This window comes from Chlamydotis macqueenii, chromosome 4 (assembly GCF_036417535.1).
Source record: "Chlamydotis macqueenii isolate bChlMac1 chromosome 4, bChlMac1.mat, whole genome shotgun sequence".
NCBI lineage: Eukaryota > Metazoa > Chordata > Aves > Otidiformes > Otididae > Chlamydotis > Chlamydotis macqueenii.
Window position 1 is genome coordinate 74,388,264 of NC_141559.1, and position 18,712 is coordinate 74,406,975.

The window sequence follows — 18,712 nt, forward strand, 5'->3', positions numbered from 1 at the left end:
TCATCACAATCCACTTCTCCTCAATTGTTTGCATGTTCCTCAATGTCTCATTTTCTCATCTGCCTCCTCAGGTTGCTTTTCATTCTATTTTTACATCACTTACAAAATCATCAGCCTCCAGGAAGTGTATTTCCTCCCCTATTTATTTTTTCCATTTGCACCATCTGTGTGTGTGTACGTAATAGAGGCACTTCATTTAGTGAAAGTGATAGCATACTGTGTTGACCCCGTTACTGCCCTGAAAAGAAGACATTTGTTTTTCTGTGCTGCAGTTTATTTGTTGATCACACAAGCCATGAGGGAGTTCTTTTAATGTCACAGTTACAATCATAAACTTGAGTAACCCCTGATCTGCTCTCCTTGAACACTTACTAGACTCTAAACTCCCTGCTCATACAGACACAGAAGCAGTGTCTCAGTTTTGCAAAACCAGGAATTCTACCAAGCATTTTAATTCTAGGCAGGCCTTTTGAGTTATAATTAGTCTGAATATCTCAAACATTCAAATATCTTTACCTGCAGCTAACTGTCCCATATAGATGAGAAATCTGTGCCTACCTTAGGAAAAAAAAAAAAACCACCACCAGAAAAGTCGCTCCAACTATTTTTTTAAGTAAATGTTTAGTCTTTACTAAAACATAAGAAACAGCAGCAAAAAGAAACTATGGGTAGGTAGGAACTTTTCAACCTCTTGTCCAAAAGAGCATTAGAAAAATTCTGTCATACATAAAACTAGTTATATTTGTCTACAGCAGTGCTGCGTTCACTCTCTGGAAAAAAAAACAGGGCTAGAACAGAGATAATCTGGAAGGATGGGAATAAAGGCTTTTGTTAAAGATATGAGGTTTTAAAATTGAACTTCTAAATTTAACTACTAAAAAATAAGATATTTTATATAGAAATAAAATCTCACAACTTCCAGAAAACACCACTTCCTTTAATGCAGTTATGTAAGTCAATGTTCAGAGTCTCACCTAGAATGCCATATATCATTCTGGTCATTCATCTTTAAAAAGGATGAACCCAAAGAGCAAAATTAGCAAAACAGCCATCAGAATAATCCCTACCTCATAAGAGAGTGTTATTCTTCTGAAGGACTGCATGGGACACGACCTCTGACTCTCAAGAGTAAATGCTACAGAAAGCAGCAAAAATCACAGTGTTGCTAGAGTAAGAAATTGGTATAAATTAACCAGAAGTAAGCCTGGAAGCAATTCTGTAAATGGCAGCTTACCCATCTGTAATGCAGCTCTTATAATTCTGTGGACAAAACACCTAATTCATTTTACGGGACAGGTCCACACATTAACAAAAGGGATTGTATGACATGGTTGCTTGTGGTAGCAGGCAAGGAATTAGTGGATTTCATCCATTCCTGTGTTCCTACAGCTCTGGAGTTATAATTCTCATACCATGCAAGGAGAGGGGCTACCTACCCTACAGTACAAGGTTCAAATATGCTGCCACTGTTATTGCTGATTAATTGGATTTAATTGCTATAAGGTTCAAGTAGATAATATCAGTAAATATTATAAATTCTCACGGAGATGTTCTTTATATCTTATTGTAAACAAGTTAAAGTGTCAGGAAGCACTACAACATGGGTACATCAGCCTACCCAAACCTGTGACAGGTCTACATTTGGAACGTGCAAAACCATGACAAAGCACACAATATATATTCCCTCTCTCTTATATGTTTGTATGACAATGTTCTTGCAAGTATATGACATTAGGAACAGTCCTGCTTTTACCAGCAGTTCTGCAGGCAGAGATATAATAAGGTTTCGTGATTCTCTTTCAGATAGGACTAATGTAATTTAGATACAAAAAAGTATTTGGAATTTCACTTTTGCTAAATGTCAGCTATCACTCTATCTTTGCAGAACCAGAGCAGACACTTGCCCTTTTTCCAATCACCCCATCAATGTAGTAAAGGTGAAGAAAAGTTATTTGATTTCTACTTCAGCAGCCACCATTTTCTGCAGGTTCAGTCTTCTACTACATTTGCATTATACTGTTATCACGAATTAAGCTTTGTAGGCCACATTTACATACTTAATCATCCTTAATCTTCATACCTGCAGAATCTTCTAAGAGATATTTCCACATGTTATTAATTTGCTAGGCGAGTATAAGCTTTATCCTGTTCACCGAGCATAATTACAGATTGATTGGTTGGGTCTGGGTTTTAAAGTAGTTTAGCCAACATTAGCCCAGGCAACAATACATTAAATTATACAGGGAAATGCAAACACCTTCAAAAACAAAGTTTCAATAGGAGACATTGTTCAATAGTGAGAACAGAAAATGGCCCAGGTTCCTAGCACTAACATAAATTCTATGCTCGCTATACTTTGTATCTGAATCTAACCGTCTGTCCTGCAAACACTGCGAAAGCCACAGAAATATGTTTTTCAAGGAGAACGGAAAACGAAGTGGTATATAGGAAATTCAGCTGACGAATTCTTGAATTTCTGTTAAAGGTTATTTCAATGTCATATTTCACTGAAGAACCAAACGCGGGTCCTTCCTCTTCGCGACCTAAATGTGCTCCCCTGTGCCTCCGGCTCCCTCTGGTGGTGCACCGACGTGGATGCGCCTCACACACCGCACCTCGAAACATCGACTGCATCCCCCGCGGTGCCGCCAGCAAACGCTGCTGCAGGGGTGCTGACTCTTCTTCGTCACTTCCATCTCTACATTTTGGGCATCGGTATAGGAGATCTTTACACTGCAATTAAGAATCAGAAACCTTTGACCGGGGTTCTCTCTCCCAGTATTTTTCACTGTCTCAAAGCATACTACCTGCCCAGCAATAATAAATAAGTTTCTTCTTTTTCTTTATTTCATTTGATAGATTTTATATATATGTATATACACACAGTACAATATTTTTCTTTTGTGATAGAGAATAAATGAGAGTTTTCATTGCTGATTGTTCATTAAGTCAACAGATTCCAGTTAATAATGAAAAAAAATTAAACATTTAATATCAAAAGCAATTTCAAGTATCTTCTATACATTTTAGTATTCAGTATATAGTAAGGTGGGTTTGGGGGTTTCTTTTTATATCAAAAGTGTATTTGAATAGACTATTTTTACCCTAATACTTTAGAGTACTATTCATATCAGGCATGGAGTTTAAAATTAATGGATCTCATGGTCCCAGCTAGCTCTTCACAAGAACCATAGGTCACTCGTACAATCACAGCATATGTTTCAAAACAGGGTTTAATCATCAGCAAAGTCAAGATGCAATTACCATGTAACGCACTATTGCGTTCTCCTACAACAGGTCGAGCTATAGTCCTAGATGTGAAGCAATATACAACACGACTGTTTGTAAAACAATACCTGACCTAAGCATAAATAGTACTGAAGTTCCCAGAGCTATTGATCCCTTAACCTTTCCGTATAAAAATAATTCAACTCAGGCATATATTGCACTAATTTTATCATACTGGACAACTCTCACTCTGCATTATCTGTTCTCTTTGCTTAACTAAGATTACACTAAGGTTTTTAATCTCCAAGGAAAACCTGGGAATAGGGCAACAGACACACATATGGTGTGCAATAAAGGGATAGCTATAATATCAACAGTAATCTCAGAGGCATTCACAAAGGAAACTACACATTAGATTTGGAGATCATTTTCTCCAGTAGATTCATCATTCTCTCCTGTAACTGTAAGCTTTGAACTTGAATGATGTTTTGCTGATCCAGAATCCTGCGCACTTCTCTACAGGTTTCTTCCATAGCTCTACTCAACTTCTTTTGTTCTTCCAACATGGCCTCCATTAATTTTAGCTTCTTCTTTTGGAAGCTGCAGCTTTGCATTTTTCTTTTCTTAACTGGTCTTTCTTCCGCTCTGAAATGTGAATATTTGTTAACAATTAAACTCATATTTATTTTAAAAAATATATATTTTAGAACCTAAAATTCTTTACTACATTTTTGGCCAAGCTACAACCTAGTCCTATTTTTAAACCCTTCTGTGTTCTCCAATAAATTCCCTCTCAGGTGCATGCCAAAACATACATATTTACTGTAAAAGGTTTTAAATCTCTTTTTTTTTTAAATGAGAATTTTCCCTGCAGAATACCAAGCATCTTTTTTTTTAATCTTAAGCGTTTCTTACACATTGAATTTATAAACTGTATTGGGAGAGAGATTTTGCTCATCTGGCCATTAAAACTCCCATTCTAAAGCTGCAGTAACCATCCCATCTGGAGAAAGCGCAGCACTGTTATGTGTGGTGCTAAGTTACAGCTCGTTTTTTAAAGCATCGCATCCGTAAGGCAGATCCCACTACAGCATACTACTCTCAGAATTTGCCTTTGCACTGAGACACAGCAGTTGCACTGACCACTTATTTCTCTATTCCATCACACAACCTTATAAACAATATAAAAATTTAGCAGGATACAGCTTACAAGATTCCCTCTTTTCTTACAAGTCACAGATTAGATCACATTTCATATTTGCTTTCAGAGGCATCTGCCAGTTGCACTTTAAGATTTTCTTTTTATTATTAATTAATTAAATGTATTTGTCACAAACATAGGATACCATGGCTACCTTCTCATATTTAGGTTAATAACAAGTTTTGCCAAGTAGGACAACTAACATAACAAACCATACTTCCCTTCAAACTCCTCTAACATTTTAACCAAAATTTCAAGCACACTATAACCCTCTGTCTATACTTTTGTTTTCACCATAATATAGAGGCAAGACTCTGTATTTGATATAGTAATTAATTGCTATTTGGATTAAAGAAAAAATTCTTCTGAAATTCCAAGAGAGTATTTGTAGCCCTTGGAGAACACCAGATTGCCAAATCTAAGGCTGTCTATGTACCTGGTCACGTTGATGTTCCTCTAGCGAAACATCTCTAAGCTCCTTCAGGGTATAAAAGTTAGACAAACACATATCCTCATCTGTCATCTGCAGAACTGCCGTGTGCAATCAAGTTAATATTTTAAGAATTTCCTCTATGCTGCATCATGCTAAGTTTGTTTTAGAAGAGATAAGCCTAGCAATACAGTGCTCTCAAGATGTGTAGTGCACATGGCCGTCCTAACTTGGGGTGACAGCGCAACCCATTAATTCAAAACCAGCGTACATGGCATACCAGTCAGAACACACCCACATGGATCTGTTTCTTTTAAACTGTAATCTAAGAAAGAAGCATGCTGAATTGTGAAGAAGGAAGAAAGGCAAGTGGAAGGCAAATGTGCAAGTGAACTACACATCTTAAAAATCTCCAGTTACAGCTGACTAACTTATTTTCTAATTTAAAGTGACAGTCCACGTGTTTATTCACAATCTTTGTCACTCCAGACTGGAGTCCCACATCAAAGTTGTCTGATGATGGGTCTTGAAGTCCCTTCACACAAACAGCGATCTCAGTCATGTTCTGCCAAGCGCAGTATCCCTTCTGGGTGAAATGCAATAATGAGATAGCACAGTTGTGAGTAGTATGTCATGTCAACACCTTGCAGATTTCAAGACATCCTTGAATACAGAGAACTTGAAGTCTTGAGGAATGTGCTTTATTAATGTGAAAAAAGAGAGTGGGGAGGGAGGTCACTCAGCTGTGGCAGATTTGTATCATAATTTCATTCATGTTCTTATCCTACTTGACAGGCTTTGTGTAACAGTGACTATGACATTCAGATCTCACAGCAAGAGAAATAAACAATCCTAAGCACCTGAAAGACTTAATGCAAATATAACAAAAAGACACAAGCCCTTGATATTTAAGAGTGCAATGACCTAAAAAGGATGAGGTCTATGAAAACAAACAAGTGGATTAAATTAAATGCTATTAAAATCTTAGAGAAAAAATAGAATTGGCATTGAGGGAAACGGTTTGAGTACTGTTTAGTCATTTAAATGTGCTGACCCCCTGTGCACAGGTAAGAAAGAACAACTATCTTCTTTTCTAAACATACACTAACATGGTGAACAAAGACCACTGGCTTTCAAATTATCCAAGAACTTAAAGTTACTTGTACAATTCAAAAGGGCTTTATCACCATTACACTGCTACAATGACGCTAAGGGAAAAGAGAAGTAATCTTTACGCTAAACAAAACTTTGGAAGGTATACAAAGTAAACTCACCTTTGCAGATCTTATATATCATATTTGATTCTGGACATCAGATAAATGTGCTTAAAATAAATACATGCTGCTCTGCTCAAACTGGGGGTCAAGCTTGCAACTGATCACTACTATCATAGCCAGACAGTCCTGCAAGAACGCGTCTTGGCTGACAGCAAATTCTGTTTGCCCATTAACTCTTAAGGGCCAAAATTATTTGAAATGTGGTTCTCAAAGAGGTCAAGCAAGTGGAAAAGGTCTACAGCAGTCCAAGGACAACACTGATTCCGTTATTCCAAGGTTCCCATCACTGCATTCACATTCACAAAGAATGCTTGCCTTCTGGCAGGAAGAGCAAGAAACTTAATGAAACTATGATATTATTTTAGCCAAAGTCACCTTTTTAATTTAGACTTGAGAATTTAAACTTCACAGAGGATTTAATTATTGAAAACTCGATGGATCTCTAGCCTTTTCCCCATAAAGTACTAGAAAGTAGCTATGGTAAGAACTGGCTCCTAGAGCCACAAGAGGGCTTAAGCCCTGGTGAGAACAGTGCTTAATAAGGAACGAGAGAAAATCTGAGGCGCGTCAATGGTACTGAGCTGCACCAAGTATTGCCTGACTTTCCTGGCAATTGTGGCTGCCGTTTTTTTTTTTCATTTCAATGAAAAAAAAAAAAAAAAAAAGGAGATGGAGTGATTTGGATTGAAAGATCTAAAATAAGCCTTATTTTTAAGAGAAGAAAAATCTTTGAAGTGTTGTCCTAGAGCCCGTACAGGATTTTATCTGGTCCATCAAAAACCTGTAAGACATAACCATATGTCCAAGACTGTCTTGTGCAGCTCCAGACACAAAAAAAAAAAGAGGCAAAACCTCTGGCAGCTACCTGGGGAACTGTATCAGCAGCATCTGCAGTCTGCTAATAACTGAGAAAGCACCCACTGACAAGTGCTTGCTCAAAATCAGGTTTCCGCCCAGAGAAGTCTCCCCAAAAGCCAGGCCACAAGGATTCTTCATGGTCTTCTAAGTACTCTCTATGTTTGTTTGCAATTAACAATTGTAAAGAACCCTCAGCAAAATGAAACCATGTAAAATGTCCATTGGTACCCCAAGGAGTTACTTGAACACTGAAGTGTTTTCTCAGATACTGAGCCATCTTTCTTGAGAAGTTCTAGGTCTCCTAGGTACCACGCCAGAGAGGCATGTCAGTAACTTTTTATAAAAGAAAGTCAAGAGGGAAGCAGGGATAGGAATATGGGTTCAGCACCAAGTAACCCACCAGCATCAGTATCCTCAGATAGTCTCAGCTAGGAGTATGTCTAGCTTGGCGATCTATAGGCATGAGCATAAGAAATTATCAATGTTTCCTGTAGCAAACACCAATTAGTTCCTGTTGCTGATTCTCCATGTTGCATTCCTAGGCAGCCAACACTTCTGTGACAACAGGGGGGCAACAGATCCTGACAGCATCCACAACCTTTGCCAAAGAAGCGTCTCCACTCTTTGCCAAGCCTAGTCGCTGAAGGTGGATTTTGAGATCTAGAGGAAAGAGGGGCCTAAGAAATCCAAGATCTCAAATACAATCTGATTATACTCTTGGGCCTCCAGTGTCTAGGGCAGGGAGCCTCCAAGAGAATTGGCACTGGTATTCCCTTGACCACACAAATGAAGTGTGGAAGAGCTCTGGCATTGGGACCGTATTCCAAGCAGGACCTTGCAAAGCTACTTCCACACTATGCTCCAAAACAGACAGGCAGGGTTCAAATGAAGCAAACCAAGGGAAAGAAAATGTTCCCTGTCATCTAGGACACTGAGCAGAAATGATTCTGTGTATTGAGGACCACAGGGAAACAACGCAAAACCTCCAGACATAGTTAGGCAAGATATTAGGTAAGTCTCAAATGTATTTACTGTCTGCCTGTCTAAGATCAATTTAATTCACTGTTCAATTAAAAAAGTTCCTTGATTTATTGCCTACATTTATCCAATAAGGCTCATTTCAGGGATGTGTGTGAATAATTAATGAAACGGGTTGAATACAAAGAGTAATCTGTCTACCAAAATGTGCTACCTCCACAAAAACCATAAAAACAATTCTTCCTTTCTGACTACTTCATGGCAAATGGGTCTCTAGTACCATCAGCTTCTGGAATTTATGGCTTTCAACTACTAACAGCTGTTTCTAGCTTTGTTGTGCTTTTTTAGCTGTGTACAAATCTGAGTAGATCTCCATAACCCATACCTTTATGGAAAACAATTAACAATGATCTGGAAATAAATAATATTAATATTAGAGACGGCACAAAGATCTTCAGAATTTGAGGACTGAGAATTGGGCAGCCTGGATCTTCTGGTAAACTAGGCTCATTCAAATACAGCCAAATGCATTCAGGAATTAATGAGGCTCATCCTTGAAGTAAAGTGTAGAAAAGAACCACAAAAATGGCTTGGAGCCTGGGCAAAGCATCTTGCTATGATAGCAAGTCTGCATAATGAGTTGAGATGCACTACATAATGCGCATAGCCTAAAGCTCAAACTTCTTTGTAGATGCTGCCCATTCAGATTTGAAATAGTCATGGCATAATTTCAGAAAGATTAAAGGCTTTGCCAAAACTGCTGTTTCCTGAATTAGCATCCTCACGATGTTTTAATGCACTTCTATTAAACAATTCCTATCTTGGTTAATTCATGTTATCAATTCTTACTCTTCCTCCATGTGCAAACGTTCTGTACCAAATTATTTAATCTACATTTAAAAATTAAAGGATACCAAAGATGGCATGATCGTGGTACGCAACTACCTTGAGGCAAAAAGTGAAAAATACTGAGAGAGTCTCCTATCCAGTGAAAATAAACATAAATAGAAGTAACATCTGAAAGTTTAATTCACTATATTCACATCAGAAACAAGACATTGGTTTAAGCGAGGGATTAATCACTGGAACAGATCCCTCTACAGAAGACTGAATTCTCCATCTTCTGAATATATTAGGTCTAGGCTGGATATCTAGTAAAAAATTAACAAATCACAGGAACAAAGAAGTGGAGGACAACAGAGGCATGGGGCTCCTGAGTGCAGTAGTCCTCTGCTGAAGGGAAGCATGTCGCAGAACCCCCTCCACAACACTTCTGGGCTCCACACCAGGATAACTGAATTCAAGTACATGGATGGTGGTTAACAGGCAGTCAGACCAGATGACATAGTGGTTTTATTATGGTCTGTTCATCTAGGAAAGTAACCCTTTCACCCCCATTTTCAGTATGATAGACATGGCAGGATAGATGAAGTCTGAACCACGTTCACAGTCTGTATAATTATGTTCTGTCATTACTTTAACAATGAAAATAAAGACTATAAATTAGTCCACAGGGTGGAAAAATACTGTTTTCAATTAGATAAAAAGTCATTTATAGCGGTGTCAGGAATTTTGATTTTAAAAATTTAAGGTGCAGTAGCAGACTCCACCACATTGCATTATATTATCCGATCATAATAGAACAATTCTATTATTGTCAGATGTTTTATGGACATTGCAGTGTAATACAGGCTTTGTTGAAGCCCAAGAGCAGTGTTAGAACAATATTAAACAAATAGCAGGCGACCCATTAAAGGGAAATAGGGATTCCAAATGTTTTTCTCATCTGCAAACTGCAACCAAAAAAAAAAATTAATTTTATCCCACGTTAATTATATTAACACTAACTAGCAAAAGTTGGTTTTTGTAAGAAGGTCCTACACTCCAAGAATTTCAAATAAAATGCAAAGAAACCCAGTTTCAACTATTTTTAGCTTGAGAGTATGTATTATTGATTGAAGTACAAATCTTGACATTTTTCTTTATCATGAAAGCTAAACATAAAATTCAATATTTTTTTTCAGCTTTTATAGCCAAGTAGCCTCCTGCTAAGTTTAAGGATACTGTAGAAAATACAAAGCTGACACTTAAAAGCTGTGTTTGAGAGTTTAAGGGAATAACAGTAAAGTTTTCAGGAGTTTAAAAGTTTACTACAACAAAAGTACTGTTTGGGGGTTTTTCTGCTATCCACTGTTGCCATCACATCATGATTTTTATTACTGAAGAAAAAAATCCCATAGTGTAAGCTTCCTTTGCACACTTGTCTGCTCTGTGCATAGTCTGCTTCACAGAAAAATAAGGAATATACAGTTGTAAAAGATACAGCTGTAAAATGCATCTGTATTTTACATATAGATGTATTTGTATATTTTTTAAAATATGTATAAAAATAATTGTTTTGCATAGCCATAAAGTACAAAAATTGAGAGGGAAATGGAGGACCTGAAGCATTATTTTAATTTCAAATCCCAGTATTGTCTTTAGTTCATTTTTTGAATCTGTTAGATCAACTGTGTGCAGTTTAGAGGCCAGGGCATTTAGAAAAACGCCAGGATGGACCCAAATTTTGTATGCTAATTATTTTTTCTCTTGTTGGCATTTTCAAAGTGTTTTTCAAATGCAGGATGATACACTAATTGCTAAAGCTGAAAATTGCTTCTCAGTTTGTAGTTTTCCATTAGTTACTCTAGAAGAATTCTCTTCCTTGTCCCACCATGGCAGCTTTAAGTGATTTTAACCCATCTGATATCATTAGCAAGCGCTGTATTTCCTTCTGGCCAAAAAAGGGTTCCCTACTCTTCATTCATCAGGCTAAACGAAACGGATCAAAGCTGGACAAGCTTTTCAAAACCCCCATGTCTATTGTAATACCAGATACATGCCCCATTAATATCAGAAATGCCTTCTAATTTTTAATCTGATCATGATGCTCACCTAAATGTTATACTGCTCTCTCGAGCGCTGTCTACCCCTCAACTTTTTCTTTTTTTAAACACAGCAGAACCGTATTTCGCTTGTGAATACATACATAGCTTGCAGTTAAATGATATGCACAATATTATACTGCATAAAATGCTTTTACAGTAGGGACTGTGAGAGGATGGCTGCATTCATAAGTTAGGGAACAACGTATTATGGGGGTCCCACCACACTGACAGCTGACCTGCCCTTCCCTCCAGCTCTCAAACCCTGTTGCCCAGCCATCCTTAGCAGGCAACAGCGGCACTGCAGCCTGAGCTGCTGCAAGGACAAAGCCTCGTTACCCGCCACACAGACTTGCAGCCGATTGAAAGCCAGCCTGTGCCACTAAAGGCTAGGTTTAAATGATCTGCAATTTCTAAACTGGCCAAGGAAAGCTAAAATATTTTTTACTAAAATAGATTAGGTAATTATCTTGGACAAAGTAAAAAACCACTGAACCCAAAGCTGGCTAAAATGTAATACAGCCTAAATTTTCCAGATCTTATCACTATGGAAATAATGCAGTTGGAATGGCTTAAGTCCGCTTTAGCTGTGAATGAAAGCATCTACACGAATGTAGGAGTCCACGTGCAAACTGTAAGCACAATCGACACGCATTTGTGGTTGATCAGCTTGACTTCTGTCTACACTCCGTAATGAAACCTGGTGTGGCGACCTCTGTCCTCCCCCACCAGCCACCTATACTACAAAATCTGTGTTGTCCTGCAATTATCCTTAAACTGAAGAAATTTAATATCTGGCATTTTTACAAAGTCTGATGTTTTCAAATAATCTAATGACTAAACTATACCTCATGTTTGTGGAAAAGTGACCTTCTAATGAAATATTAAATAATATTATTGGAAATCAAATTATGCATTGGGGAAAATGTTATTGCATCAGAAGCGTGGCCTTGGAGTATGCAGATCCTAAAATCAAGAGAGACTGTGTATCAGGGATATCAACTACTTACAACGAACTATGAAGAAAAAAACTGTAGCTTGTGAACTAAAAGGTTGCTACAGTTCAAGAATTATACACCATAATATATATTCAATTAAAAAAAAAGTTTTAAAAAATAATCAGCTATTCAAGGGCTATTGGCTTGAACGATTGAATGAATTTACCCTGGTTTTATTCATTCAAGAGCAGGCCTGGAAACAATAATCTGAACTTGTTAGTTTGGTTCTTCTTCCAGCTCAACACCTTCTCAGTTGCATGACCGACAGATAATTGTTACAGTTAAAGCCGCACAGAGTCATGATAAGGATCTCTAGGATCAACTTTTCTTCCTGCCAGAAAACTGTAATCAACTCTTATTTCACCCCACTCTGGATGAAAAATGAGACCAGTGAAGTCTAAAATTTGTATCAAGTGTACAACTCTGCCTTTTGTTAAAATGCTGCTTTCCAGAGAACTTCAATCTTATCAAAAAAGGAAACACATTTCCATCCTCAAACTAGCATTTACTTTGAAAAAGTGACATTCCGAATTGTATTTAAAATGTTGCAATGTACTCTCAAACTGCATGAGTAGCATTTCAGTGTCCACAGAAATATTTCGTTTGCATCTTTTCACCATTTTAATAATAGCTGAAGCCAGAGAAATTTCATACTGATACCAAAAGCAAAACTACAGCAAGCCAAAAATCATCTAAGCAGTATGTTATGTCTCTGATTGCACTGCAGGACTCTCTTGAACATGCCTCTACTTCTATTACAAACACTCTACCTCATGTGAGCAGTGACATGCATGCTGAGTTTTGGCAATATTATATGACTTTTTGCTCAGTCCTCCTACTCCCTTCCAGTCTCTCATAAAGGAATAAAAAAAAATGCCCTAATTCAGCAAAGTGGCTGAGAGTGGGGAACAGATCTCATTTGTGATTTACAGAAAAGATACAACAGCTGTTAGAGAAAAATCTGCTAGGGCGTCCCCTTCACAGAGAGATCCAGTTAATTCTGTGAAATACAAGAAAGGGGGAAAAACAGATGCTACCTCAGCTTGTAAGAAAGCAAGCTTGACGAGCTCTCTGAATGTTCATCTTCAAAGCACTCTTCCCTTCCTTCATATGTAAACTGGTTATATGGCAAATACAGAGGTGTGGACTTAGCTGATGGAGACTGCGAGGCCTCCGTCTGTGATGTAGAAGGACCTGGTTGCTGATTTTCGTGCATTTTCACATCGCTGTGGTCTGTGACTTTGGATAAGATCCTATCAATGGTTTTGTAGTAAGGCCAGTCAGGTGCAACCGTTTCACTGTCAGTCATGCATTTTAATTTCCTGTAAGAAAAGGCATACAACATTAAAGCTTGTTTTCCTATAAAAGTACTTTTCATACAGATCTTCTAGCTCAAAACATTTGTTCTGGTCGCATTCAGGAGTCGGAGTGAATGCTTTTAATGAGAATAAAATTAGACACTTCTTTCTTTTAATCTCCAATGAAGCCTTTCAGTTTCTTTTCCTAGTTTTGACCTGTGATTAAAAGTCGCATACAAACCCCAAATGAAATTCAATACAAGGACCATTACAACATCTAATAGAAACAGTACTACGGTGGTCATAGAATAATTTTTCTTCCCCTTTCAGAGTGCCAGACTAACCAATCTGGCAGTGGTCCCTGACAACTAGAGTAGGCAACACACCACAGACTTTACCAAACTATGGCCAGCGCTGTCCTTCCAGGCTTTGAAGAATGAATAATCATCTTCCACGATGAATAAAAGTGGCTATAAAGATAATTCATATCCTTCTCCTAATATTGTCTAAAAGCTCTGAATTTCCCAGGTAAACATCCTGGTAACAACCATGAGATGTAGATGTCTGTTCATCTGTTACAGAATAAAGATCAGTGTAGGAAGAAGTACAGAATTTCATTAATTTACAAAAAACCTCAATAAAAATGGTTAACAATGCATTATAAACAGCATGCACAAAAATATTACAGTGAAAGGACAATCAGCCATGACCTTGTCTTTCACATGCATCTTATTACGAGATCGATTATTTAGTCCTAATGCAAAGTTCACTGCTATCCCTCTTGGTACTCCTTGTTATTTTATTTACTTTTTCTGAGAAATATAAAACCAAGGTGTACAAATGAATTATACATCTCAAAGAAACTCCAGTGCCCAGCTAGAATCCCAGACTTTCTTTTAATTTGCCTTTCCCTGTTGGGATCTTGTTACTTTAAATCAAAATGCAGCAAGGGAACAAAACAGGAAAGGCAAGACCAATGCCAAATGCTCCATTTTCATAGACCAGATTTCATTCAAATGAATAAAAAGCTGAACCAAATCTGATTCTCCCAGCTAGCAAGAGATTTCCATTTGTGGGGAAAAAAAAAAAAAAAAAGGATAAAAACTATTCCTGGACACCTGGCCCACCCCCTTTTCTTGAAGTCTCTCAGGTTTTTCTTGCTGGGAATCCATCCTGCCCACAGCAGTCCTGCAAAGGATGGAATTAAATAACACGTAAACAGATAAAAATTGTGTTGAACTTGAAAGTGAGAACTTGAATTTCTTCCTTTTAAACAGCCCTCAGCCTAGGGTAAGGGGAAATCCACCAGTGAGGAAAGAAGGCAGAAAGATTTGCTTAGGTTTGAGCCATTTAAGGATTCTTCTTTCTTTTTCTCATCTTTGCAAGGTCTGATGAGCTTTTCCAGCTATTTAGGAATGCACATCATAGGCCTGCACAGCAAAGCCTCCACAGCCATCCTTATCTTTATGCCCTCTATGCATTCAAAATTTTAATTTCATACATGTTTCACAACCTGCCGCTGCAATTTCATAGTCAGAGACTATCTAGCACAACCTACAAATACATACATATCCATCAAGCACAGGCCCAAAACAACTAAATACCGGGCTGACACCACAGCAGGTCTTAGTGGCCTCCAAAATGTAAAGTTGGGTTTCTTATTTGTTTTGCTTCTCTGTGGTTTTGGTTGGTTTGTTTGTTTTAATGAAAAATGAAGAAGCTAAAAAGAACCAGGACAATAGTAAGGCTGGGATGCAACAGTCCAGAAATGAGAAAGGAAGATGAGCCAAACATTCAGTACTCTGAAACTGGGCAAATCACTGCCTAAGTGAACAAGCCAGGCAGAAAAATTGGGTAAGAAACAGGGCTAAGTGAGAAAGTCAGCAGAGCTTGCAAAATAAATTCACGCTGACTTTATCGAGACCTGTTGCTGTTTCACGAGGCTCTATTAAAATCCAGCTGAGAGCAGAGGCAACTGACACCTCTCTCCAAAAACTCAGGGATCAAAGTCGTGTTTCCAGTGGACAAATATCTGAAGTATGAAAAACATTATCAACCCGGTTAATCTCAAAGGTGGTTGCTTGTCTTATTGCAGAGAAGTGAAGAAATTAATGGGCTTTGAGACCCTACTGCCAAAACGCTCCACTGAACAGTCTTGAGACACTGGTTGAGTAATTCCTGCCTCCGTTGACCTTTCCTCAGACTTTATTCTCTGTGCCTATTAATCCACCTTCTAAAATAAAATTATTACAATATTATATTCTAAAGAGGTTTTTTTAAATCGTCATTATTAGTCAGTAAAAAGCAAGCTATCTATAACTTGCCTTTTTCTTTAGTCTTTGTTCAAAACACAATTGCTTTTTTATTATTATTACAGTATTTGGTATTACTACTTGCCTTAAGGAATAGATACAAGATCTATCTCCTGGGGTTTCTGAGAAAAGCTTTCAAAATAAATAATAAATAGCAAGTGTTCATGAACCAATCAATGGTGAGGAAAAGGAAGATGTATGACAGTACAGTACTAAGTTGTGCATCTGCTATAAATTATTGAAATTAAAGAGAAAGCTGGTAAAATATTCAAATTTAAGTTTCTGCAGTAATTTGGCTGCACTTATATTTTATCATTTGTTGAGCAGAGGTCAAATATTCCCGTTTCTTAATGTCAAAGGCTATAGCAACACATTACACAGGCAGCAATGTTTAATTGCTATCATGTACACATGAAAATAAAAAATTAGACTAATCTTTTATTCAAATCATGAGACTGATTCAAATCTACCAATCATTAACATTAATTGACTGCAATTCAAATCAAAACGCAACAGCTGCATCCTGTTTCCTAGGCTTTGGGGAGGGTGGTGTTTTTGAAAATAATACATTTGCATTCACACAGCTCTTCTTTTTAAACATCAGAAGCAATCAGCCAAAACTGCGGACCACTGCGCAAGCTTTACAAACCCTACCTCCCCTTTATAAGCCAGTGTGTATTATGGCAGTGGAAATATTACAGGAACAGATACAGTGCACTGTCACACATTAAGATCAGCATATTAGCTGTGACAGGACAGTGCTTTCTTGAAGAAGGACTAATTATAGGTTTTTATGTGCCGAATGCCCCAAGTAGCCTACATAATAGAATTCAGCACATACTCTAAGTGATGCTAAACTGCAAGAGCTGACATGCTCATCTCAGCAAAACTTTTGATGACCAGCGCATCAGAAAGCTTCACTTTGAATTCCAGCAGCCTTGACTCAGCCCGACCTTCTTCCAAGGCGGATAAATAGGGAGGTTCACACAGCTCACCGCGCAGGTGTCTTTAAAACTGAACATGAAAAACCTGGTGGCTGATCTATCCACAGCAGATATTTCCGATTCTACTGCAATTCCTAAAAGCAGAATTTTACTCAAATGCACCTGCAAAAAATTTTTCCTTCCACCTGTGGTGCTGTGCAGAACTTTCCACCCAGCCAATTTCCACTGTGGATGAAATGGTCCTTTAATATACTGAGACTCCGGTAAGAACTGCTTCAGCTCACAATATATTTTTCTCCCTAAATAGTTTCTTCCAAATGCACTTGGACCACGGTAATGCCGAGGAATACAGGAACCACTCCCAGATCAGCTCACCGTCCCGCTGCCTCCCTTCAGACAAAGGTCGGTGCTAAATACTTCAAAAATAATTCTGACGGACAAGTTTTGAGGGGACATTCGCCCATAAAGACACTTGCTTCCTTTCCCATCAACAGAAATCCATTGTCTTTTTATAAATCTACCTAATTTGAGGACAAAGAATGTCTGTATTTTTATTTAATAAATCTAATCTTTAGTAAATAATAATAATAATAATAATAATAATAATAATAATAATAATAATAATAACCTATTCCTCTCTTGGTGTCAATGATTTTCAGTGGTAATGGGTTCCACACGCTTATTATGCAGTGTAATACAAATTTATATGACCTTAACTAGTTCTACATTTCTTGCCTTGCAATTCCAATAAATAACTTCTTGTATTACAGCAAAAGAAATATCTGCTTTATATTCTGAAAAACAGTACTGTATATTTTTATGCACCCCTAGAGCTCCTTTGTATTTCTCTGCCTTCTTTCCAAGTGAGTCACAAACTTTTCCATTTCTCCTAATAAAGAAAGCTTTTCCCCATCTCAGCCTAATTGTGTTTTCTAAACATCTTCCCATTCTCTTGTCACCTCGTTGAAATATAGGGCAGGCAGAAATAAACACAAAAATTCAGGGAGGAAATAATGACATAAAATAGATTTATATCATGGCATTTCAACATTTGAATTATGTTTTCACCTCAGACGTGGAGGAATGGGATGCGATCACCCTAAAACTGCTTTTGTGACGGATGCTCACGTGCACTGAACTACATCTGAACTAACTTTATCTGCCAGCAGAAAATTCCACGTGGGATCCATTCGGACCTAGAAGCAGGGTGAATACTGGGGTGCTGAGCCCGTACTGTGCTCCGTGCCACCGTCAGCCTGCACGTCGCTGTATCAGCTGCCACAACTGCAATAACCACTGGCTATGAAACGCTCCTCCCCTGCCTATGTATATGTTTGGCTGACTTTGACTCCTTCTGCACAATGAGTAATGGCTTTCACTGAGCAAAATAAGCAAAACAACATTTGCGGAACTGCATCTTAAAGTGCCATGAGATCCTCGGACTGGAAAGCACCATTATAAATGTGTTCACTGCTTTCTATTTTAGATCCTTTAATGTTTCAGATCTTTAATTTCTGTTCCAAGAGTTGTCCCAAGACAAGACATGCCACTTTTAACTATGAACTTGGTTAAAAGGACTAGTAGAAATATTCAAGTACTGCTTTTTCTTTTCTAGAAAAAAAATTATGTGTACATGCATATACATATGTATAGCAATTTGTAGGACAGAAATTTTATTTTCTTTTACGAAATTGTGGCACATCGCTCCATAATACTATTATCTGATTAAATATTCCAATCCAGCTAATTTCTGACTATCAAAGTAAGGCTGTAGACCATAGCACCTTTGCAACATTGTCAACAGTTGCCTAAAAAAGTGAAGGGTCCTGAAGCGATGGGAAGAAATCACTGCTCGGGTGCAGAACCCTCCTCGTTCCTGCGGCTGGTGCTACGTTCTCCCACGTCACACCCACCAACCCTACGTAATCATAACCTGGTATTATCTCAAAATAGAGTGTTTTCCCACTCGCAGGATCTTCCTTTTCAGTTTATGCCACAGTGCAGGGATGATGCACAGAGATACAGCGAGGTAAAGCATCTTCCTCAAGCATCCTCCAGGCACCAGAACATGGGTTAAAACTCAGCTGCCTCACAGCAAAGCCAGCAGTCGGTGGCAACTCAGCTCACAGCATTTACAGTTTCATCACAACGTCTCCTAGCCTCACACACCAACAAAAAGTACCCAGAAAACCAGAAATTGTAAGTCATCGCTTTTGTTTGTCCCTGTTCTCTCTACCACCTCGCCTTGAAAGCAAAGCACACAG

General features: G+C 38.0%; 1 protein-coding gene across 1 annotated transcript in view; it reads right to left on the reverse strand.

Moving 5' to 3' along the window:
• Window positions 1-3,080: 3,080 nt before the first annotated feature.
• The window catches only part of MSANTD1 (Myb/SANT DNA binding domain containing 1), a 40,715-nt gene continuing 25,083 nt past the window's right edge, over window positions 3,081-18,712 (reverse strand). Inside the window, exons 4-5 of the mRNA XM_086747327.1 lie at window positions 12,932-13,216; window positions 3,081-3,873 (exon numbers count right to left, since the gene is read on the reverse strand). Of these exons, the coding sequence (XP_086603453.1) occupies window positions 3,633-3,873; window positions 12,932-13,216 (526 nt within the window). The 3' untranslated portion in view covers window positions 3,081-3,632. The remainder of the gene's footprint in view (window positions 3,874-12,931; window positions 13,217-18,712) is intronic.